This window comes from Ylistrum balloti, unplaced genomic scaffold, assembly GCF_031769215.1.
Source record: "Ylistrum balloti isolate Yb309-2 unplaced genomic scaffold, AGI_CSIRO_Ybal_v1 Utg371274, whole genome shotgun sequence".
Classification (NCBI taxonomy): domain Eukaryota; kingdom Metazoa; phylum Mollusca; class Bivalvia; order Pectinida; family Pectinidae; genus Ylistrum; species Ylistrum balloti.
Window position 1 is genome coordinate 286,473 of NW_026782685.1, and position 24,212 is coordinate 310,684.

A 24,212-nucleotide genomic window follows, 5' to 3' on the forward strand; every position below is an offset into this window, starting at 1 on the left:
AAGGAACCAACCATAGTATGATCTTTAGGTTTTTTTTTTTTTTTTAATTTTATTCTCAAAATACAGAAGACATTGTTGAAGACCATCAGGAATCAGTTTGACAGGCTCCAAATAATGCTGAAATAGTCCAAGAGATTCTGAATTCTTTACAGGGAGGTCTGGGGGAGATCAAAAATAACAAACACGATAAGGTTTTCTTCTCAAGTTTATTTTACATATAAAAGTAATAAATATAATTCTATACATAATAAATAGTTTACAATATCAGGGACTTTCTACCTATAACACTAACTACTTGATGTAACTCGTGTACATTTAATGTTTCATAATATTCTTCCTAATAATAATCATTCTGACTTCTTTCAATAACAAACAGGTGTGGCCTGATAATAACATGAGTTTACAATCAAATGAAAATCTCTCTCCTGCCTAGCTCTTCAGCCTACTTTTCTTTTAAAAGAGAACAATGATGGAAATCTCGATAAACAATACAATCTGCATAACTGATGCACATGCACAACAATATCATTTTTCTATTATCCTCCTAGCCTCCTAAATATGTTTCTGTTGTCCACATCATTGATGTCATATCATAGCTATAAAAGTGGAATCCCCTAACCTCATCCCTAAAGTGAGACAAGGAATTATCACACCACTCAGAGTGTTTGATCTATACCATCATATCACTAATTAAATTGATGAAATGTTGTAACACCAAATCTTACTTATTGTAGAATGTCTGTTACCTTTTAACCTTCTTGTCATACATCAAAATCTCCCTTCAATTGATCTTAAGTATTTGATATTCCAAACTTTTCACCTTAAGTCCTTCCAAAACAATTTTTCTTTGTGTCTGTTGTTTTTACAAATTTTTTGCAGTCAGCAGCTTTAACACAAATTTGCACAGCTGCATCTGGTCAATATATGCGTGTTGATAATATTCAATTTCTTAGTTTTAGGTACAAAATGAGACAAATTTCATTCCTCTTTGTTCTTTCCTCAATAAATATGTATATAAATATATATTTATTTTGTTTTATTTTTCAATTTCAAATGCAAAAGTCAGTACACAGTAAACTGATGAAACTTTTACCAAATACCAACTTCATTTCTTGTAAGTTTTTTTTTCTGATCGGTCATGTTCCAATTTTTGAGGGGAAAAAAACATTGATTGTTTTTTAAATGTAAGTAGTGTGATATGCACATTTTGCTGGGATCTCACAAATTTTATGGAATCAAGAGGTTCTGATGAGGATTTTGCATGGAAGGTTTAAAATAGAACTTGTGGAGATAAAAAGGTATATTTCCATAAAAATCTGGATCAGAGATTCTTAGGTGAACATCTTACAATGAATTGTACTAGATAAGTATGAAGGAAAGTTAAAATCAATCAGTAGTACTGTATGTTTCTCAAACATTTATCTCTAACATATTATAACAATGGTTTCATTCTTTAGTCTATGTTATGGAGATCCTGCACAAGACGGGTGACAATTTTGACAAGCTTGGCACAATGTGGTTTCTCTTCTTCTACAGAGTTCCGCAATGTCTGAAGTTCAACTTCCATCTGTAACATATTAAAACATATATGTAAGATCTTAACTGGAAATCAAAATCTATCATGGAAAAGGTGTTTAAGCTGAAAAATTAGATCACAGTGACCTGCATTCAAAGTAATAGTAATCCACAGACAGAAAACTTTGTGTGAAGTTTTCTGCTTTTCTTTGAAACATGGCTATAGCAATGAGGCTAAATGAAAACTAAACCTGTCAGTAAAGCTAGACAAAGAGGTCTAATGATGCCTAATAATGGATCTGCAAACTTGCTTGAAATACAAGATCAATGACAACTTGGTAAGTGCTTGAGAGTAATCCTCTGTATCTGTCAGAAGAGGTGACCTTTGACAAATACATAAAGCAATGTTCTTTAATGTAAAATTTCAGGATTTTTTCATCATTTTATCAACTTTATTATTTACAGAAATGTTACCCTACCTGTTCAACCTCAATCCTGACCTGGTCGACTTCAATATCTGGTTGACTTTTACCCTCTTCAAGCTGCATCCAATCTTTCAAATGCTGATGTTGTTTCTGTAATTTTCTGTAAAATAAAATAAACTAGACAAATGAATGCAATTTAAAAAAAAATTATCTATAATTGATCTGATTATTTCTTGAATGTTTACAATAAAATTAAGTAAACTTGATCTAATTAATGATCATGGAACTTTGTGGAAATTTGAATTTTTGATTCAAGAGTGCTCAAGAAATCAATAGAGAGATCCTCCTCAGATCCTCCTCAGAAAATTAATAATTTTACAGTAGTCTCTTCAGCTCAATGGAAGAATAAACATGTGGTTCATTAAACAAAGTTAAAAAATGAGCTGAAATATGCCAATTAATATAACATGTAAATACAGGATTGCTTTCATGTTTAATGTGAAATTGTACCTGAGTTTTTTCTTCTTTCTCTCAAACTCTTTGAGGTGGTTTCTGATCTCAATAATTTGTTTATCTGCAGATTCATTTGAATATGGCCTTTCTGTGTTACTCCAATCAGAACTGACAGACCGTGGTGTTGTTAAGTGTGAAGCGTTTGTGTCACCATCACAACTTCCCTGAGTCATGAAATCCGCAGGGGTAAGAAGTCGAAGTTCTGACTTCAGAACATGAGGTTCTACTGTTCTGTCTTCATTGCTTTTCTCTAAAACCTCCAGTTTTGGCATATGCTTCAAGACTTTATTTGAAGTTGTTTGATCACTCATAGAGAAAGGCATAAAAACTTGAGTCTCTTCAGTGTTTGGTTGCCTGGATACTAGCTTTGGCGTTTGTAATAATAATTCATTCTTATTCATTGGCATAGAATCTTTATCTAAATCCCCAACAAAATAAACATTAGTCTTCAAAGGTGATATAATATCAGATTCTGGCATATGAGGAGATGGCATGCTTTCACAAAGAAGTTTTTCTGTTTGTGTTGCCTCCTTACTATGCGTGTCTTCAGTCCGTAAAGGAGATGTAGGATAACTAGGAAGTGTGTCACTTCTGAAACAAATCCATGTAAATAATCTATTAATTATTTATCTGTTGAAACAGTGGCCAATACATTTAATAACATGTACTGAATCATGGACAACAGACCAATGTAACATTTAAGATTTCAAAGTTCAACATTTCAAAGTTGGAATTCATCTCTTCAACAATTTCTTGTAATGTAATGAACTCTTGTTTACAACAACAGGTATATACAATTGATCAATTTCCAGCACTTTTCTCTGTAGTTTATCTAATGTTTTTCTAATACTTCTTGTAAGAAATTTCATGTTAAAAAAGCCTAATAGTTATTTCTAATATGTCTGAACTCTTACGTTATATTCTGCTCTTCAACATTCAGTCCTGCTCTTTTTAAAGAGTCCACCAAAAATGCTGGATGACGGGGCTTTCTCCGGGCTTGTAACCTGTCGGGAGGGCAGACAAGAACAAAATATATAATCATTGAAAAAAGAAGTTTTAATCACCATTTTATTTAGGATATTGAATAAGAAGGTGAAATGAACATGAGTGAACAATTGAACATCTACAGGTACTGGCCGATACTTTGACAAATGGATATAATCAAAAGATCTCAGATCTAGAAATGACTCATTTCATAAACCTGTCTGACAAAGTTTAGATTGAGTTGTGTAAACAGCAAAGAAAATCTGATGACTATATTATCACCAATGACATTTACAGAATTATTTTCAGATACAATGGAAATTCCTTCCTTTCCATTAGAAGACCCATAAAGTCATGTATAAGTATATCAATATAGCAGTGTTAACTTGAACACTTACCTCAGGTCTGGTATTGGTAATTCCAGCCCAGATGTAGTACTACTTGTTCCTCCTTTAGAAGGCGATGCAGAAAAAACAGGCTGAGGTATTCTTACCTCTGAAGCTGCTGTTTGCTTCCTGCCCGGAAGATCTGAGACCTTAAGATAGAAAACATTGCTGTGCGAGGACAGAGGAGCTATAGGCTGTTTGACAGAAACTTTACAGTTATCTCCCCTTTGTAACTTCCTCTTTGCTGTCCAGTGTCGCCAGTGCAGTGCACATCTCTGGACAAGCTGATGTTTCACAAAAGCATTCTGCAAGATCAATATCATTCCATCAGGATTTAATGTATATCAAGAGGGTTTCTCAAACACCTGACGTCCTAATTAGAAATTTTTTTTCCTTAAACTAATTGCTTTCACTTCATACATGTATCAATTGAAAAGATTTTTCCAACAATCATCAATTTACCCCAGTCAAAATGAGATTTCCCTTCCACTCTGAAATTACTAGATTGTTAATATATTTACATAATTATTCAAATATTCATGATTAACTGTCTCTAAATACTCCTTTTGTAAAAACAATGTGATAAATCTAACCTTTGCATGTTGTTGTGCAGCAAACTTGGCTCTCATCTCAGTTAGATCAGAAGACATGGTCAGCCACTGAACAACTCCTTGTCGCAGTAAACGATTCCTTCTTCTCTCCAGTGCCTCTAAGAGTCGCTGTTTCTTCCGCTTCTTATTCTGAGTTTCCATATACCAAGTTACCAATGCCTACCAACATGTATACCAAGTTATCAGTGCCTACTAACATGTATACCAAATTAACAGAGTCTACCAACATGTATACCAAGTTATCAGTGTCTACCAACATGTATACCAAGTTATCAGTGTCTACCAACATGTATACCAAGTTATCAGTCCTACCAACATGTATACCAAGTTACCAGTGTCTACTAACATGTATACCAAATTAACAGAGTCTACCAACATGTATACCAAGTTATCAGTGTCTACCAACATGTATACCAAGTTATCAGTCCTACCAACATGTATACCAAGTTACTAGTGCCTACCAACATGTATACCAAGTTACCAGTGTCTACCAACATGTATACCAAGTTACTAGTGCCTACTGACATGTATACCAAGTTATCAGTGTCTACCAACAAGTATACCAAGTTATCAGTCCTACCAACATGTATACCAAGTTACTAGTGCCTACCAACATGTATACAAAGTTACTAGAGCCTACCAACATGTATACCCAGTTACCAGTGTCTACCAACATGTATACCAAGTTATCAGTGTCTACCAACATGTATACCACGTTACCAGTGCCTACCAACATGTATACAAAGTTACTAGTGCCTACCAACATGTATACAAAGTTATCAGTGTCTTCCAACAAGTATACCAAGTTACCAGTGTCTACCAACAAGTATACCAAGTTATCAGTGTCTACCAACATGTATACCAAGTTATCAGTGCCTACCGACATGTATACAAAGTTACTAGTGCCTACCGACATGTATACCCAGTTACCAGTGTCTACCAACATGTATACAAAGTTACTAATGCCTACCGACATGTATACCCAGTTACCAGTGTCTACCAACATGTATACAAAGTTACTAGTGCCTACCAACATGTATACCCAGTTACCAGTGTCTACCAACATGTACACCAAGTTACCAGTTGTAAGTCTCTCAAGAATTCTTTTATCAAGTTTACTCCCTTCAGTAATACAGACCTAGCCATCTACTCTGCTATTATATGTATTATCTATCTACTTGGTGTAACTGAAGTCTAGTGCCACATCTGTTATAGCCCATCAGCCCTGTAATGTTGATGATAAATAAATATGTAGTTGAAGCTTATATTCCTTCTTTGTTTTTTGTTTGTAGAATGTGATTTGGTGATGAATTATTTCCTACCTTTCTCTGTACCACGAGGCTCCAATGCCATAATGCTAATCCAGACTTCCTGTGTTCCTCCTCAGCCAGGTAATACTGGGACTTCCATTTAGCAAAGAAGCAGATCATCAGTCGCTTGTTGTTGAACCATGTACACTGCTTCATCAGCAACTGAAATCAAGTGAGAAATTATAAAAAAAAATGTTAGAATGAGTACCAAGAATAGCCTGATACATCACATGATCCAAAAGACACTGAGTTTGACTCCTCAATATATATCTTTATTTCATACCATATGTTATTATTTGTAATCATTATACTTAAAAGAAAAATCTACTTCTCCAAAAATATTATATTTGGTTCTTTCTTTATAATATCATATATATTATATAAACACCATAGACATTGTTCTTGTACCTTTTTCGAGCGAGACTGCTCTGTGAATGTTTCCCAGGCTTTAAACATCTGCTGTAGTATGTAACGTTTGTGATGTTGTTCAGCTTGGGCCTGTCGTAGCTGGTAAAGAAGTGACCTCTCCCTGGCAAGTCGCCATTGGCCAAAGTATCGCTGAAGTTTATCTGTACAGATATACAAATGAAGTCCTAATCAATTTTTATACATAGTCATTCTTTTCTATACATTTACAAGAGGCCCATGGGCCTTAACGGTCATCTGACAAAAAGCAAGCCAAACCTAGAAAGTGGGTTGAGGTCATTCATTTGAACAAACTTGGTAGCCTCTCCTCCAAGCATCTTACAGGCCCAATATCAGCACTCATGGACTTTTGCTGGTTGAGAAGAAGTCGTTTGTATATTTTAACATATTTGACCCCTGTGACCTTGAAAGTGGGTCGAGGTCATTCATTTGAATAAACTTGGTAGCCTTTCCTCCCAGCATGCTACAGACCCAATATCGGCACTCATAGACTTTTGCTTATTGAGATGAAGTCCTTTGTATATTTTAACATATTTGACCCCTGTGACCTTGAAAGTGGGCCAAGGTCATTCATTTGAACAAACTTTGCAGGGCTCCATGCCAGCATGCTATGGGCCAAGTATTGGCCCCCTAGGCCTTCCAGTATTTGAGAAGAAGTTATTTAAAGATTTTAACATATTTGACCCCTGTGACCTTGAAAGTTGTTCAAGGTCATTCATTTGAACAAACTTGATAGCCTTTCATCCCAGTATGCCACAGGCACAATATCAGCAATCTGAGCCTTTTGGTTATTGAGGAGAAGTCGTTTAAAGATTTTAACATATTTGGCCCCTGTGACCTTGAACGTGGGTCAAGTCGTTCACTTGAACAAACTTAGTAGCACTTCATCCCAGCATGTCACAGGCCCAATATCTACACTCTGAGCCTTTTGGTTAATGAGAAGAAGTTGTTTAAAGATTTTAACATATTTGACCCCTGTGACCTTTAAAATGGGTTGAGGTCATTCATTTGAACAAACTTGGTAGAGCTCCATGCCAGTATCCTCTGTGCCAAGTATTAGCCCCCTAGACCTTCTAGTATTTGAGAAGAAGTTGTTTGAATGAAAAGTTTATGCACGGCGGACGGGCACGGCAGACGACGACGGACGAAGCACGATGGCTATAGGTCATCTGACCCAAAGGGTCAAGATCAGTTAACAATATTTTCCTCTAACAAATGACACATACCATTAGGCAGTTTTCACTGTCCATTGGTTTAACTTTCATTTTATTTTTCAACTGAACTAACTTTAATAAAAAAAATTAATTATTCAAAGCAGGGTTAGAAAGAAATCTTTGGTAATTCAGAACAATTTTGACAAGCAGAATAATGATGAAATTAGATTAGTTAAGTGTAAGTGCTTTCATATCAAATTTCATACAAAGTTGGACGTGTCACAAATTAAATTAGATTTCTGCATATGTACTGGACACTCAGAATTTAAACATTCTGATATATATATGTAATTAACAAATTCATATTGGGATGAAAATTTCAAAAGGCATAAAGGATCTGCTGAATATAAGACAGAATAAGTATACAGTGGATATAATGCGACAGAATACTGACTCCTATTCAGCACCTCCTGTGTTGCCTCCACCCAATGTCTGGTCTCCGACTTCTTGTAAGCATGTATTGCAGCATATCTATGCCAAGTAGTCAGCACCTAACGATAAATATGTCATCATTCAATACTACAAAACAGAATTATCTTTCCTTGATTACACACTTTTTAAGTACACTAACTTAGCCACTTTGTGCAGCAATGTCACTGTCCGAGCTCAAGATTTCTCTGGGTCTTAACAAAAGAAAGGAAAAAGAAATTTCTGCAAAAGCAATGCAGGTGTTATTCAATTTGGGAGTGCTGAAAAATAAATTTACTCACAATTCCCTTTAGTAAATGAAAGAAATATTACTCATTAATGCTAAAATCACTTCTATATTTCTATGGCTGATGAAATAAACAGAACTGGTGTATATTTACCTTTCCCAGAAGTCGTCTGTTGCGGTGTAAATCTGCAGTCTGGTTTATAATCTTATCTAGAATTTGAGTCTCAACATTCTCATGCCAAGTCTTCAGTGCATTTCTGTAAAATAGGCCCAACTGGTTTCATTTAGGAAATCCAAATAGTGAAAACAATTGAAATATTGACTTGTTTTAATGAAACACAACCAACTTATAAAGACATTGATATTGCAGTCTTTGTAATGTATTGGAATGGTCAAAGGCAGATAATGTCCATAACATTAATTGTTATTGCCCTTGTCTGGAAGTGGACAAGACATAAATGTCTGTATCAGCTCCTGAATCTTTTGTCTCCATTTATTGGTATAAGTTTATCTATTCATTCAGAACAGAACTGAGATTTTATATAACATTCAAAGTGTACATTTACATATATCTGAATATTTCATCTTCAAAAATGACAAAATCTCTTTTCTAATTTTGCCAATATATAAAATGAATTAGCAACACATCATATACTATTTGGTGATAATGTACCTGACAGGAAAACAACACAAATCTTTAAATCATCTATAGATTGTCATTGGTTCACAAAAAGCTGACGTTCTCATCTACCTTATTATTCCTTCTTAAGATTCAATAAAAACAACATACATAAAAACATCACAGATTTGAAGTAAGTTCTAAATGTATTTTAACCCCCAATAATGTCACTCTACCTGAGAAGTGATGTAGATTTTTCCTGGTACATTTGATCAGCTTTGTATCTGAATTGTCTCCCCTGAGCGACCATGCCTTTCCATGAAGCCATGACTTTTTGACAAACTTGTTTTTTTCTGAAGTCTTCGGCGAGACATGTTTTCCTATACTTCTCTCTCTGGTATACTGCATACTGAAATAATCAAGTCAGCTTTAATTCAACAGTTTACTGTGACATTTTCTGATAAAGAGTAATTTTACTTATTTTCCATATTTTCTGTAAAACAATTATTAAATATTCTTCATTTTTATGAATTTTTATGAAGTTCCGTGCAAATACCAACAAAAAAAAAATCAACTCACCTTTCTAATGGCTGAAAAAACTTTGGACACAAGTTTGATATAATGGTGTTTGGCAGCATGTATTTCATTGTTCTTGCTGAAACAATAACAAATACCATCATAAATAGGAGTGACTTTATCTGATTCAGATAAACCATGGTGTTGATGATCAATAATTACAAAATATTAAAGGACAAAATTCACACTTACTAAAGAATAATAACATCAAATATTTTGTGCACAATTTGGCTTCAGTCTGATGTAAGTGGACTTAGACAAATATGGCAGTCTTACATGTGTTTGCAGTCGTTGATGTGTGCTCTCCATCCCCTGAAACATTTCTCTCTCAAGTTGGTACTGTAATGATCATAGGCAAATTCCTGAAAAAATCAAATATCTGAGTCAGGACTGGAAATTATTCAGTTTTCTTGTCTATGGTACTGCTTAAATTGAAGGACTTCCTCTGATAGTCACTGTTAAACAAATCCTCCCTTGATTATCATATTGGTACACCTGTTATTTAATTATCATTTTCAAAACTAACCTGAACTAGATAGTACCTTTTTTGTTTCTATAAAATACTCCATCAAAAACAATAAGCACAGGGTGTAAAAACAAGACTTTGATAATAAAACCTTTAACAGGTGTCAAATATTAAAAGCATAAAAAAAATATATAAATATCAAAATCTTTTATTTATACATTTTTTCATCAAAGTGCAGATATCAGAATTTCAGATCTCACCAGTTTTTCATTTTCTTGTTGAGCTTCAACCAGTTTCACTCTCCAACAAGCCAGGAAGCGTTTCTTGACACATTCATCGTAATGCAGAATAGCCTAAAGATATGTCATATTTAGTTATACAGCAAAGTTTAAACTCTGTATTTTATCAAAACTGAAATATTCATACAGTATAGAACAAAACTTTTTTTATGTTATCAAGAAAGACTGAAGACTAGAAGAGGAATCTCAACATACATAAAAACTTAACAGGATGTTAGTTACTTGGGAATTTCTCCAAATGGAGATTTTTCTTTCCTGGTTGATTATTACTTGAGAAATATTTATCTTTTTATTGTTTTAAGATATTAACTATTATAATAAAGTTTGATAACAACTGAGGTATTCATATTTACCATTCTTTGGTTCATTCTGTTGTCAGAACTCTGGAGATACGACTTGTGCCACTGGTAGAAAAATCGCGCCTGAAGATTTTCTCTAACAGAAGTAAAATAGAAAACACATGAAGGTATTGAGATTTAGGATATGTAACAGCAATATCACAGGAGACAGACAACAAAAGGAACTGATAAAACTGATAAACTATATACATACTTATTTTGGTATAATCAAATTTAAGCACATCAACACTTTTTGTGAAGTAGTCAAAATTCTACAATAATTGTAAGATAAAAAACAAACAGAAACTGCAGTTAGTAGAATCTTAATCTAACACAACAATTTTATGACTAAAATATGTACATTTACAACATTAACACAGACAGTTATAGCAGGTTAGTTACTAATTGATATTGTTTATACTCATTATATTTCAACTCATTGGGAACATTATAATTAGCACAAACAATATCAATAACACTAAATTAAGTAACTCTAAGCTAGTAAACTATTGCAGAACATCTTTCCTAGAAATAAAAACAGTTTTCCATCTTGGGTCAGAGGTAACAGTAACCTTGTTTTCATCTGACATTCTAAAATGTACATGCCAAATTTGGTAAGATAATTAAAGTTGAAACAAATATCTGTTTAAGAGAAACTGATGGAGGAAATTAAGGCGATGAAGATAAAAAATAAAGATTTTGACTTTTTCTTTCGGGTCCAATGCCATGTCAAGTAAAAATTTAACAGGACTTCTATAAATAGTTCTTTCCAGTTGTCATTTTGGACAATTTTAAAACAAAATAATGCTTGATAACATAAAGAACAGTTGTTCCATTATCAAAATAATGTGTTTGAAATACAATTATTAAGAATTTTCTTTATTGTTCAAAACTTAAAACAGCCAAAAATGCATATTTTTAACATTCAATATAAAAGCTTTCAACCAAGATGATTATATTTTTATTGAAGATACAGTACTATGCATGATTGAAGAAAGTTAACAGATACAGATGAAACTATAAACACTATGGTAAATTACATACACTGTAGACTATAAAACAAAAATACACTGCACAACACCAACATCCTTCTGCAGACAGTACCTGCGAAATTCTACTGCATATTGTCGGTTCTCTCTCTGGAGTTTCACTATTTTCACAAAGAGCACCATCCTGTTTAAACATTTAGGGATGACTTGACAGTAGAAGTGTGCATCTGCTTGTGCATACTGGGCCTGAAAGGACAAAACATGTCTTAACATAATATTTACAAATGACGGAGTAACACTGCAGAATTGTGCATCTATACTGTCAACAGAGATATGGTTTTGTCACCATTTAACGTCTGGTGTTTTTCTCTTCTATCATGAGTTAATTCATCATCAGATCGATTTTAGATACACGTAGCAGATTCCTGGAATATTCATTACCTCTGTGTATGGCGAGTATTTTCAATAACAAAAAGTTCTCAATTGTGAGAACATATTAATGCTCATTTCATAATAATTGACTTTCCGTCCAATAGACTTAAAGGGTGGTTTTGAACTTGAGAAATTTTAGAAGCAATTACTGTAGAAAAGAATATGTATTGTATTTATTTTGTTTCTCAATTTTCTGTTCCAATCAGTGACTTCTTCATGATTCAGAAAGTAACCAGTAAATCAATACTGAAACCCCAAACTTATCCTTGTTTTATCCTTAACTACCTAAACCCCGAACTTATCCTTGTTTTATCCTTAACTACCTAAACCCCGAACTTATCCTTGTTTTATCCTTAACTACCTAAACCCCGAACTTATCCTTGTTTTATCCTTAACTACCTAAACCCCGAACTTATCCTTGTTTTATCCTTAACTACCTAAACCCCGAACTTATCCTTGCTTTATCCTTAACTACCTAAACCCCGAACTTATCCTTGTTTTATCCTTAACTACCTAAACCCCAAACTTATCCTTGTTTTATCCTCAACTACCTAAACCCCGAACTTATCCTTGTTTTATCCTTAACTACCTAAACCCCGAACTTATCCTTGTTTTACCCTTAAGTACCGACTTCTACATGAGAAGGTGATTATTATTTTTTTACAGTCCTCCTACATAACCATACCTTCCTGTGGAGCCTCCAGTGTACATACATCTCCAGGCCCTGCCAGACTTTAGACAGCAACACTTGTCTAAATAATATACAGGTTAACAAATGTAATTTTACTGAAATATTGTTAGAACACTAATACGTTACTTAAAGAGGTTTATGAGACAGTTTTAAGAAAACTCACTTTGGGCAAGATTGGGAGCATTGAATTAAAGAAAAGATGAGGACTTTGTTTTTTCATTTAAAATGTTCCCAAATCTGATGTTGATTATGTTACATATTACGTTTATCATACTGAAGCCTGAAGCTTAAACCTTCTGGTTTTCACATGGGTCAATTCTAATGAAGAAATCTCAAGTTATTTGATGGAAATCCTAAAATTAATAATCACGTCAAATGGTCAAGGGTCAAGGTCATCAAAATAGTTTCGGTTGACCTTATCACTGAACATTGCAAAGATATCAGTCAAACTTGAGTGCAGACAAATTGACACACATATAAACTGACAGTCAGACCAAAAACAATATGCCAAGATCTTCAATCTCAGGGCAATAAAAAAGTTCAATACACAGCAAAATGTCTTAAGCTTCTGTGTGACACAGATTTACACTAAGACTTACCTGTAGTGGTAGATAGCTTTCCTAGTTAGAGGAATTAGTTCTAGTTCTTCATTGTTCTCACACTGAGTCATCCACCTTTCCCAATGTGTTTTGAGTAGCTGTAAATAGTGAAAGTAGCTTACATCATTTCTATAAACTATCTATTTTACAACAATTGCAAAACAAGCTACTAGTTTATAATATTTATCCCTCTTGTTTGCCCAGACATAAGAGTTGGAAGGGTCTATCTGTGGAAGAAAACTGGAGTATTGAGAGAAAATCTGTGTCATTTACATCATTTCATTAACAATGAGCTTCAACAAGAAGCCCATGGGCCCTAAGGGTCACCTGATGTCTTCAGGTCTTTCAATAGTTTCAGAACCTGTCCAGTAGTCCCAAAATTAGGCAGACAGAACAGAACTGATACATACATACTTTCAAAGTTTTTATTGTTTCTAAGTTTAAGTTTTAAAGGCTTAATTTTCTATTAAACAGAACTGATAGCACTGTCTGTTGTTGTAGTTTAGAATATTTGACCCCTGTGACTTTGTGAATAAAGGTCAATGTCATTCATTTGAACAAACATGATAGCCCTTCATCCCAGCATGCTACTGACCCAATACCATGACCCTGGTCCTTTTGGCTATTGAGAGGAAATCGAAAAATGTAAATTGTTTATGATGGACAATGCATAATGCCAGACAAAAGACAATCGTAATAGGTCACTTAAAACTTCATCTCAGGTGACCTAAAATTCTAAAACAGGACTGAGATATCTTAAACCTTTAATCATAAATGATAAAGAGGTGCTATTCAAAATCAGTTCTGTCAAATCCTTCATAAATTGTTAGTAAACAGTCAGAGAATGCCCTCTACAAAGAAACCAAACAAGCTTTAAGACCACAAATAACAGGTAACATATTTTTCTGATAACCCCTATAGTTTTCCTGGTGTCTTTTAACAGTGACCATGCACAGGTAAACTATCATGGAGTTGTTTTCTCATAAAAATTAAAACACTGAAATTTTTTGTCATATATGTAATGATACCCAATAACAGGAAGAAGAATTTCACTGCTGAATAAACACAATGACTCTAAGGAGCAAATATTACTATTAGAATACTGCTAAAATAACTAAACATTGACTCAATGGGGCAAATACTACTATTAAAATACTGCTAAAATAAATACACATTGACTCAAAGGAGCAAATATTACTACTAGAATAATGCTAAAATAAGTACACATAAGTACACATTGACTCGAAGAAGCAAAAATTATCATTGAATACTGCTAAAATAAATACATAGACAGTAACATAGCCATCCATAGATATATAGTTATGCCAGTTACATTCAGTACATTTTGTATACAGTAATTCTGAGTAAGTTTTTTGTGAACCAGATCACAGATAAAGGGAGATAATAAAATAACAGTGTCCTATTGTAACAACAGATTTTGAATGATGCTTGCGTATAAACAAACCATTTTATCTCGCTGCTGAAGAGCCACTTCATTTCTGGTCCGCTTCACCCTCTGTTGGATAACATTCAGTTTAAGAGAGGAGAGACCAAAATTCTGTGAAACAAAAAAGGCAACATATGATTTTTTTGTCTGATGTTTAAAATATTATGTTAGAAATACACCAATGGTGCCCTAAATGGTTTCTCTGAATCACTGAAGGCACACACATAACATCAATCATTTACTTAATGATACTTAGGTTTCTTTTTGAAATCTTAATTCATTTTGCTAAACATAAATTCTCTATAATTTGCTGTTATTATTACTATGACATGATAAAACCACCATGAAAATCTTTATCATTCTTCATCAAATCACACCACAGACAGGTGTAATATTCTAAACAGGTAAATATACAGGTAATATATATAGTTTTGGTTTTAAATCTCTCCTATATCAAGATAAAACAGAAAAACATAATATGGTCAGACAAGAGGAAAACTTACCAGTAATCTCTGAATATAATGCTGTGCTGCCATCTGGTGAGCATGTCTTTCTCTGTGAATCCCATCAACATCTTTTTATCAAATTAAGGATAAACAAATCATATTCCCATCATATCATGCAGATATCTGCACAACTTTCTATGTTTATGAAGAATTCAAGAATGCTTTTAAAGAAATACACTGTAAAATTGAATGACAGTATTTACCTTCTTGCAATTTTGACAGAAGATTTATGATCCAAAAATATTTCAAATCTGATCTACCTGAATGAATAAGCTTTAAAGGATACATGATTTCCAGCGTACAAATGCCCTGCGGACCTGAAACTGTTGTCCAAGTATAACCATATACTCTTGGTGTGCCTTGATTGACTGGCTCATATTGTAGCGTCGAACCCACATATTGAACATCCAGCGTTTCAGATGTCGCTGGTACAGCAAAACAGCATACCCTTAAAGAAAGTATTACCAAAGTTATTGGTATCTAAATGTATCAGTTTTGTGGCAACATTAGTTTTTTTTGTATTCAAGGTCACATAAAGGCTCTACCTACTATGACGAAACGTCTTTAAAATGTCCTTCTTACTAAACATTTTATATCCCGTACAAAGAAACCATCCACCTTGTCAAATAAGATGTATCTTTGTAACAAAGTCTAAATCAGTTACTATCACAAGTATATGTATTTTGAGCCATTTCTAAAACAAAATGCAGTTATTAAAAATATCACAATGTTCAAATATTTCAAAATATTTCTTTATAAAGAAACTTGCAAGGTACTTGCAAACATTTCACAGAGATCAAACAATGAAAACCTTTATCATGGAAAAACAAAAATTACATTAATAAAATGATAAAATCAAGGTTACCTTTTTCTTTCCCTGTCTCTTTCCTGCTAAGCCAGTACTTCACCCAACCCATGAGTAATTTCTTTTTCAGGGTGTATCTGTGAAATCTCACAGCTAGATTAAATTTTGCCTCTCTTTCCTGTAGTGCTTCTAACTTTCTTCGCCAGATCTGCCAAAACTGCCAAGAGTAAATATTGCCAACAATTAAAAAGTGGTAAATCAGAGAAAGCAGTGACTGAATATAATTCACTACAATACAGCTTGTACCTATAGTCGAGTTCTAAAGTTCACTTAAAATTGAAAATTGGGGGGAAAAAATGAAATTATAATCAAAATCATGATTTCCATCGAGAATGAATTCTATACTTTTTCTCTAACTGAAAGAATTTCAGAAAAATATTAAATAAACTGTGAAATTATGTAATAAAATATTATTTTTTCAAATCTCAATTCCTGGTCAAATCAGAATATATATGCCCAAACACAAGACACATTATGTCTGTGTATAACAAAAAACTCACGACCTTGACCCACAGTGATCATTATAAGTTTGTACTACGTTTTCCTGGTTATAAGCCACGCCAGTATATAAAGAGCTAGTTTTCAGCAACTTGTTCCCAAATTGATCCACATATAAGCTGCACCCTTCTTACCACATGGTGACCACTATTGCTAACGTTTGATAAACCAATAACAGATAACGGAAGGCAGTTTTTTTATGAAATGGCAACCATTACATTGACCAAAGTTCATTGATACAACAGACAAGGGAGGGCATTTTATCCAGATTGTCAGTGAAACATTTAATATAGTTTGCAAATGAATTATACACAGATAATCGTTAACTTTATTGAGGTTTTTCAAAAAATACAAACTAGCAAATATTGCAATCATTTGGCTTTGGTACCTTCACAGATTGTCTAGCACAGATATAGGGCCTGACATTACGTACAGTTAACTAAACAATCTCTTCATCAGTGTCTGTATTGTTAAATATTAACAAAGGCCATTGCATGCTCACCAAATTCTTAATAGTCCTATATTATTTCTTCTTGAAAATAACATGAAGCCATTCATATTGTTAACAAGCATGGTGGTTGTTCTAGAATTTGATCAGGATGCAAAAAGCTATTGTTATTTTTCTCAATGGCTTTGCAATAACCACAAAAGTTCAGATGATATTATTGTGATTTATATTGAAATGTATGATTAATTAAATCCACCAGAATGTTATTTTAATTTCACTCTTCAAATCATCCTGTATGTGATTGCAAACAACAGTTCTAGACAATCTGTTTCAGTTGCAAACATGAGCAGCAGGTACTTGTAAATAAAACCAAGTACTGTCTAGTACTGTTGCACTGGTACGTTTCCTGCTTTTTTTGTGTTTTTTCCAGCCGATTTCTATTTCCATCCACATATAAGCCACAACTGTATATAAGCTGCCCATCCGACTCACTAGGAAAAATGGTGCAGCTTTTAATTCGGAAAATACTTTGTGGGATAGCATGCTGGGAGGGGAGTAAATGCAATTGCCAAGGTGGTTATAAGGCAAATTTCTCGTGTAGAAGCTGGCTGTTCCCTTACTGAACAAGGTACAAGAGGCCCATTTTATGCCATCCAGATGAAGTTTCTTGTCCAAAGATATTAGATATTAGTATAAATACCTGTGCTTGGAGGCGATAAGCCCAGAATTGCAGTGCTGTAGTTTCCATGTCAGCTCTTTCCTGTACAAGTAAGAGCTGATTCTTCCATTGAAGCCAGGCCTGTCTGTTATTGTAAAAGAATCGGGACTGTCACAAAACTAACTCACAAGAACCTATTATTCTGAGCACCATAAAAGCTAAAATACATGAATCTAATAGTAAAAGTATGATACTGGTTTACAGGAAAACAAGAGTTACAATTTGATTTCTTAAGGAATAAAAGACTTTTGGAATAGCATTTTACCAGGCATATTGTCCAACTATTAACAGTAATAATATACATCTATGCATAGTTATGATAGTTATTCCTGCTAAGTTTGGAAGAGATTTTGTTGAAACTTGAGAGGAGCTGGATTCCCATATCTATATGACTCTCCACCAGCTGTGAACTTTTTGTGTAATAATCTGATGCCTGTCTCTGTGAAATTACTGATATATATACAATTAGAGAATATTTATAACAGTTTCTGAACTGTAACCAAAATATTTACCCTAAACAACGAGTGTTGTGATAGTTGACAGCAGTTCTGGTTCTTCTTCTCTCCTCTCTCCGCTGTGCTGTAAACCGTATCCAGGCTAACAGGACTTTATGGCTTAGTTTCTCTGTATCTTAATAGATTAACATAGATTTGGTTATATATATATTACCAGAATTTGAATATTCAATATATAATGACCGCTTAAATCTTTGTATCAATTAAACTGGAACATTTACTACAATCTATCAAATTCTTTCAATTACTGCTGCTTTTAGTTAGGGGAGAATAAACTTTTCCTTGTGTAAACCTGGGTATTTAAACCAATGAGAAAATACATTCACCATAAAACAGTGCACAGACAGTTTGTTAATAGAACAAAAACACTTAACACTTACAGTGTCTGTGAGACATTGCTAGTCGACCTGATTTGACTTTCTGCAAGATGACAAAGCGTTTCCATGCCTGAACAGTTCTTGAGTATAATGTGTATCTGGAAAGAAAAAAAAAATGTTATCTTGTATAACATATTGATACAAGTGTTTTGATAGGCTTCAGTATTTTTCCTCTCATGCTTCAAAAATGTATTCTACTTTTGTTAGGGAAAGATCAAAATCTGTTTTCCCTTATACAAAGACAGCTTCAATATACCACTATATCTTACTGGCCTTTTATGGCGAGGTCAAGAACTTCACAACATTTACGAAATATTGCAACTGGAAAGTATGAAAGAAAATAATAGTATTTTTTCAAATTTAACAAGTGGCAAAGCCCTGTGCTAAACCTATAAAACATTAATTTTGTTTGGTGTTACTCTGTCTTTATTACATGGAGATGAAACATTCCACTGATCTCTGTACCAGGGCTATCAGACTTCTGAGCATGGATACAGGAACACTTATAAAATATAGGTGGAAGATGTTTTGACCATGCCTTAGCTAGAGCAGATAAATCAATACCTTCTACCTAATCAATAGGGTACTGTGAAATGTTTTGGTTTCAAGATTTATTCATACATCAGACTTCATTTTTCAGTTTGTAAATAACCATCATTAGGCATTTCTTTTTTATATTTGTTGTGAAATATGTATGAACATTATATTTTTGCACAGATGGTAAATATCTGTTGCAGTCTCAGACCACATGACTTACCTATAATGGCATTCAGCCCGGACAAGAAGACGCCACTCCTTACGGACAACCCACCACATGTCGTACCAGTCCTTAAAGGCTGCCAGTATCAGCTTTCTATGATAGTGTGCTCTAGAAAGATACAAATCATTTTAACTTATAGTAAGTGATCCTGAATAAAACTTAGAGATTTTTATTTTACAAAATGTGTGTTTAATTTCAAGAATTTTTTTTCTGATACTAACCTTGCAACTGATGGCATGATTCTTCCAAAGGTGTTCTTCTTCCAAATAGATGAAAATTTTCTAGCTAAGCATCTGAAAAAACTCAACAAAATATAATGTGTGATAAAATTAATACCATGTTTACATTTTGTATCTAAAAGATTAACTAATGTAGAAACTGACAGCAATAAATCTTCAACTGTTGAATTTTCTTTGTGTTAAATTTACATTTCAATGTATTGCACTCAAATATAAATAACAAAGTAAACATGTTAGTCTTTACCATATAAATCATGAAAATATTTCCAAAATTCTTCATTTTTATAACAGTTTAAAATGCAAATTACACTTTGTTATTTACATTTGTAACTATCACCCATACATTAAACTGACTCAAAATTATTTAGGGACCAATGGACTGATTACAAGGCATTGAATATCCAAGCAGTTCTAGTAATTCTACTAAACTGTTATAGATATGGGTGGGCTTATTTCTAGACATGGACTTATTGCAAGATAAATAAACAAAATAACAAATTCACCTTATCCTGATTTCTTTTAATCTCCCACCTCTATCCCAGGTGTAGCCTGGTCGATAGGACTTGACCTTTGACCTCACAGCAGCTGCTGGTTTTGCAAAGTTTGACATTTTATCCCGTCTACGTTGTCTAGCACCAGATACAGGTATTTTGGAAGATTGTTTTGGTGGGCTATCCTTTGTTTTATTTTCACTTGGCCAGACATCACCTCTGTTGGAGAAAAACAACACTTAATAAATCAAGATAGCTATACCTCATTTTTCCACAATGTAAATCTTACATACATGTACATACAGAATACATGGTCAGTGTCTTAAAAGTAGCTCACCACATATGGCTTTCTTCACCCTTGCCAAAATATGGATTATAAGACATTGACAATATATTCTATTTATCCTGCAACATTGATTGAAAATCAGAATATTGGAAGTTGACCATTTTGTCATTCAATCTGAGTTAACCTAATGTTGATATTACACTAAATTGTGCCTGATTAGGGATGCCAAAGCAATTGCTCCATACAGAAATACAATTTCAAATTTCATCTGATATAACAGTGATTTTATGAATTTTCATACATCAACATGTTTATGACAACATGTATATGTAATATTCCTTATTTCAACAACTATTTATATTTCTAAATGCAATATTTAAGTAAATTCAGGAAGTAATTCTGTGAAATTACCGCACATGCATCTGTTTTCCTTAACCGCTGAATACAGCAAAAATATATGTGGCTGGTGTATTCTGATAATGATAGTACCACTTGCTGGATAAATATATATTTATGTATAGCCACAAAATGAAATTCAAAAAAGTGTTACTAACTAGAGAAATATAGGAAACCAGATCTAAAGATCACAAATTTCTTGTATGATGATATCACTTTTGGAGTTTTCATCAATCAGAGCACTGAAGTTGTTTTTCACTAAACACCTTTATTATTCACAATTTCAAAAACCTTATTAATCTCAGGTGAGAAATATACAAAAAAATGTCAACAGAGATCTGTGGATGCACTTGCACAATTTTAAATTTCTAGTACAACGTAATCATTAAAAAAAAGCTTAATTAGTAATATGCACATGTGGGTGATGACAATATTTTTTTTTATTTCAACCTAACAACACTTTGATCAAATGTACCTTGTACATCAGCTTGAAAATGCTGTTGACTTGAAATCAAACAGTAATTTATGTCCTTATTACAGAATATCTTAACCAACTATCTCAAGTAATAATCTTAGAAATTAAGAAAGAAGTTATCTACACATGAAATTCTGCAGATTTAATGATGAACTGGTAAGTGCATGCGAAGTACGGGATTTTGTAAAGATAAAAACGTGTTTGGGCACATTACCTTTTATCGTCTGCAGTAATTCCGGTTTTTGGAAGGATAGTTTTCGTGGAGTTTGGGTTAAAACTTTCGGATGCTTGTACTAGCCCCTCTTCTGCTCGAGCAAGAAGTCTCATACGTCCAGCACGTATGGATAACTCTGCATTTAGTTCTTTTAACACTGAATGTTTTGGTGCGGTACCCGGAGTCGGAGACCTGCCAGTTGGTCCGAGTCGGTCGTTTTTTTCAACAATCATTTTCTTATTTGCGGACTGCAACACAAAACTCCCTTTGCACCCTCCGGCTCGGTCTATGTTCTTTTTATCCATTGCCTCTATCCTTGGTATGATTGCTGTATTTGAGCATCATGTTACCGTTTGATAACAACACAACCATGATTTCTAAATACCGCCGCCATATGTAAACAAACTTCCGGTTATTTGTAAAAAATATTTTAAAGGATCCGGAAACGAAGAAATGATCCGGATGGAGTCCGAGGGGCATAAAGCAACGTCAGATTTTCTTTAAATTTTGGTTTGCTTGGTACTACCCGATTGACACTTACATTGTATAGGGTTTATGTTGCCTTTACTCTTGACATACACTGGGCTATAGCAGATATGAATAACCATATTCTTCCAGTTGCAGATAAAACTTGGATTTTATATGACACTGGTATGACGCTTACATCATGTTTGGAAACTTCTTTTCGTTAACAGTAACACGTATAGTACAAATTGTCGAGTGCTTTTCAGTATCGATACATTATGTCTTTAACTAATTTTCCTTTGATACAAAGATTGATTTTTTTCTCCACGTATTTATGATTGACTCAGTGTTATTTTTCGTCCGTCCTACATGTACAACACTGTCCAGGTCTTGTTTAAGTTAAATCTGATTTACAATTTTTAAACAACTTTGAGTGTCTACGAAAAACTTAATAGTACTCCACTAGTGTTTTACATATAGCCTACTTCATACGGATTTCCCTTAAGTATCATCGTTTCATCGGACTTTGCAGAGATTATCAAATGTGACCTTTCAACCTTTAACCCTTTAACCTTTGCTACCTTAATATGAAGAGATATAAAATTTGTATGACAGTCTGGGGATAAATATGAACCAAATGTATTGAAATCTTCACGCTATGATATTGATATCATATGGAAGGCGAAGCGACATAACGGAACGGGACACGGACAGACGGATCGAAAGACGGACGGACATGGGCTACACCATCGCCTTCCCATCCCATCCCAAGATCCCCGGATACATAATGACAAACAACAAGTATTTGATGTAGACAGATTTTCGAACTGATCTAAATAACAAATATGAAAACAATGCGAGAGAGAAAAAAATGTTCCCAATATCCGGGCATTACCACATAAAGTGTGCCTGATGATATCACTCTCAAACCTACGTTATCTCCCCTTGGAAATGTATGTACGCCGAATATATAACAAAAAACTGTGTCTCGATTGGAAGATAGGTTTGATCTACAATAAAAAGTGTGGTCGCTGTAGAGATGATATATTAACGCGATCCATGGGGTATGTCTAGGAACCCAATGTTGTTTTCACCTCATGACTGTCTAAAAACGCATACGCCATTCATCAATCGGATTAAAATTACATAAGCGATGTATTTTCAAGCGAAATTTTTCTGATTGAATAGATCGCTTTTCTAGTGGGGACTAGTAAAAAGCTTTTAAATTCATTCATTATTTTGATAAAATAAATCTAGTTCTGAATATATATATATTGAAAAGTGCTATTCACTTATGCGTCTTTTTTATGTAAGAAGTCTAAGACACGCACTGAATACAGATAGTTGATAGATGTCTATATCTAGAAACATATTGGGGAGAGCACACTATTTTCCTCTTAAAATCGATGACAGAAATTCCTCTCCCAGCACTTGTCATCCCGATCGAGGCGCTTCCTTGCCCAACACCACAGAAAACTCCAGTCCGAGGCTGAACAACATCATGACCTTTGATTTCTCGGAGAAATTAGTCCTTTCCTTCACACGGTTAAATATCCGGATGACTTCCATAAGGATCTTCTTCGAAATACAAAAGTTTCAAAGGCGACACCCATTTCTTCTCTAGCGAGTGCTAAGCTATGTCGTATTTTATGGCTTACGGCCAGTGTTTGCAGGTACATTGAAGGCTTTCGGTATCTGCTCAACGATCAAAGTAGTTCCGCTATATGGCGTAGTGAACTGTTATCTGACAGTGAAACACTTACCATAAGATGTCCAGTCAAATATCCTTCACATAATGGTACGTAAAGTTTAGGTTACAACAGGATACTAGATATAAATATGGAATTGAAAGCGAGACACGCAAATGTGTCTACATATTTATTGGTTGTTAAAATAAAACTTATGCGGCAAATGAATTTATAATCTTTTCATACACAATTTCTTTAGTAAAATAGTCTGTTTCGGACATTTTTTATTTAGGGGTCAAGATTGGAAATGACAGGGATCTTCGCACATATTGCTTAGATTAAAAGTACAGAAGTCCATGAATCTTGGATTAAATTAAGAAAATAACAAGACAGAAAACAATCGTACATGATCAAACTCTCGCGAGATCTTATAGAACCAAATGTCAGCGGAACTAAATACATACTAAGCACACTACCTGTAATTCTACTTACCCATAGTAAATCAGTTCCTGTTGGACATACTTTTGCAATCTCTCTTGCAGTGAAATGATGAAGGCATATCCTCGCTCGGACTCCGGAATACACAATAAATTGTTAACGTCAAACATTTCCAAGCGATTGACAACGTCATTTTCATCAGGACGAGAACGTTATGTGCTTGTCTATTTACTACTATAAGGTCTCGATAAACACCTTGGTACATGACCCTCAACATTATCTATAGTATCACTGAAAACACCTCAATATCCATTGTGTCCATTCCATATCTAGTATAT

General features: G+C 33.9%; 1 protein-coding gene across 1 annotated transcript; it reads right to left on the bottom strand.

Annotated features, from left to right (window-relative positions):
- Positions 1-678: 678 nt before the first annotated feature.
- On the bottom strand, positions 679-21,650 carry LOC132561752 (protein SFI1 homolog). The gene is made up of 29 exons (XM_060226453.1): positions 21,284-21,650; positions 19,925-20,131; positions 19,404-19,475; positions 19,180-19,290; positions 18,426-18,520; positions 18,043-18,160; positions 17,513-17,615; positions 15,867-16,023; positions 15,288-15,449; positions 14,999-15,069; positions 14,514-14,606; positions 13,049-13,146; positions 12,444-12,510; positions 11,442-11,572; positions 10,353-10,434; positions 9,961-10,053; positions 9,511-9,596; positions 9,238-9,313; positions 8,895-9,067; positions 8,194-8,296; positions 7,779-7,875; positions 6,153-6,313; positions 5,757-5,906; positions 4,417-4,593; positions 3,836-4,128; positions 3,368-3,457; positions 2,451-3,044; positions 1,995-2,100; positions 679-1,567 (listed from the first exon to the last, which is right to left on the bottom strand). Exons 1-29 carry the CDS (start codon positions 21,586-21,588, stop codon positions 1,454-1,456), a joined length of 4,185 nt encoding a protein of 1,394 aa, XP_060082436.1. The 5' UTR covers positions 21,589-21,650; the 3' UTR covers positions 679-1,453.
- Between the last annotated feature and the right edge of the window lie 2,562 nt (positions 21,651-24,212).

Bases quoted from the DNA above. Each gene is read 5' to 3' on its own strand.
- LOC132561752 (XM_060226453.1), bottom strand. From the start codon at position 21,588: ATGGATAAAAAGAACATAGACCGAGCCGGAGGGTGCAAAGGGAGTTTT. The intron at 13,147-14,513 runs GTTTGTTTATAC...CACTATTTACAG, and splicing joins TTCAGCAGCGAGATAAAATG to CTACTCAAAACACATTGGGA. The intron at 1,568-1,994 runs GTAGGGTAACAT...AATATGTTACAG, and splicing joins TCAGGATTGAGGTTGAACAG to ATGGAAGTTGAACTTCAGAC.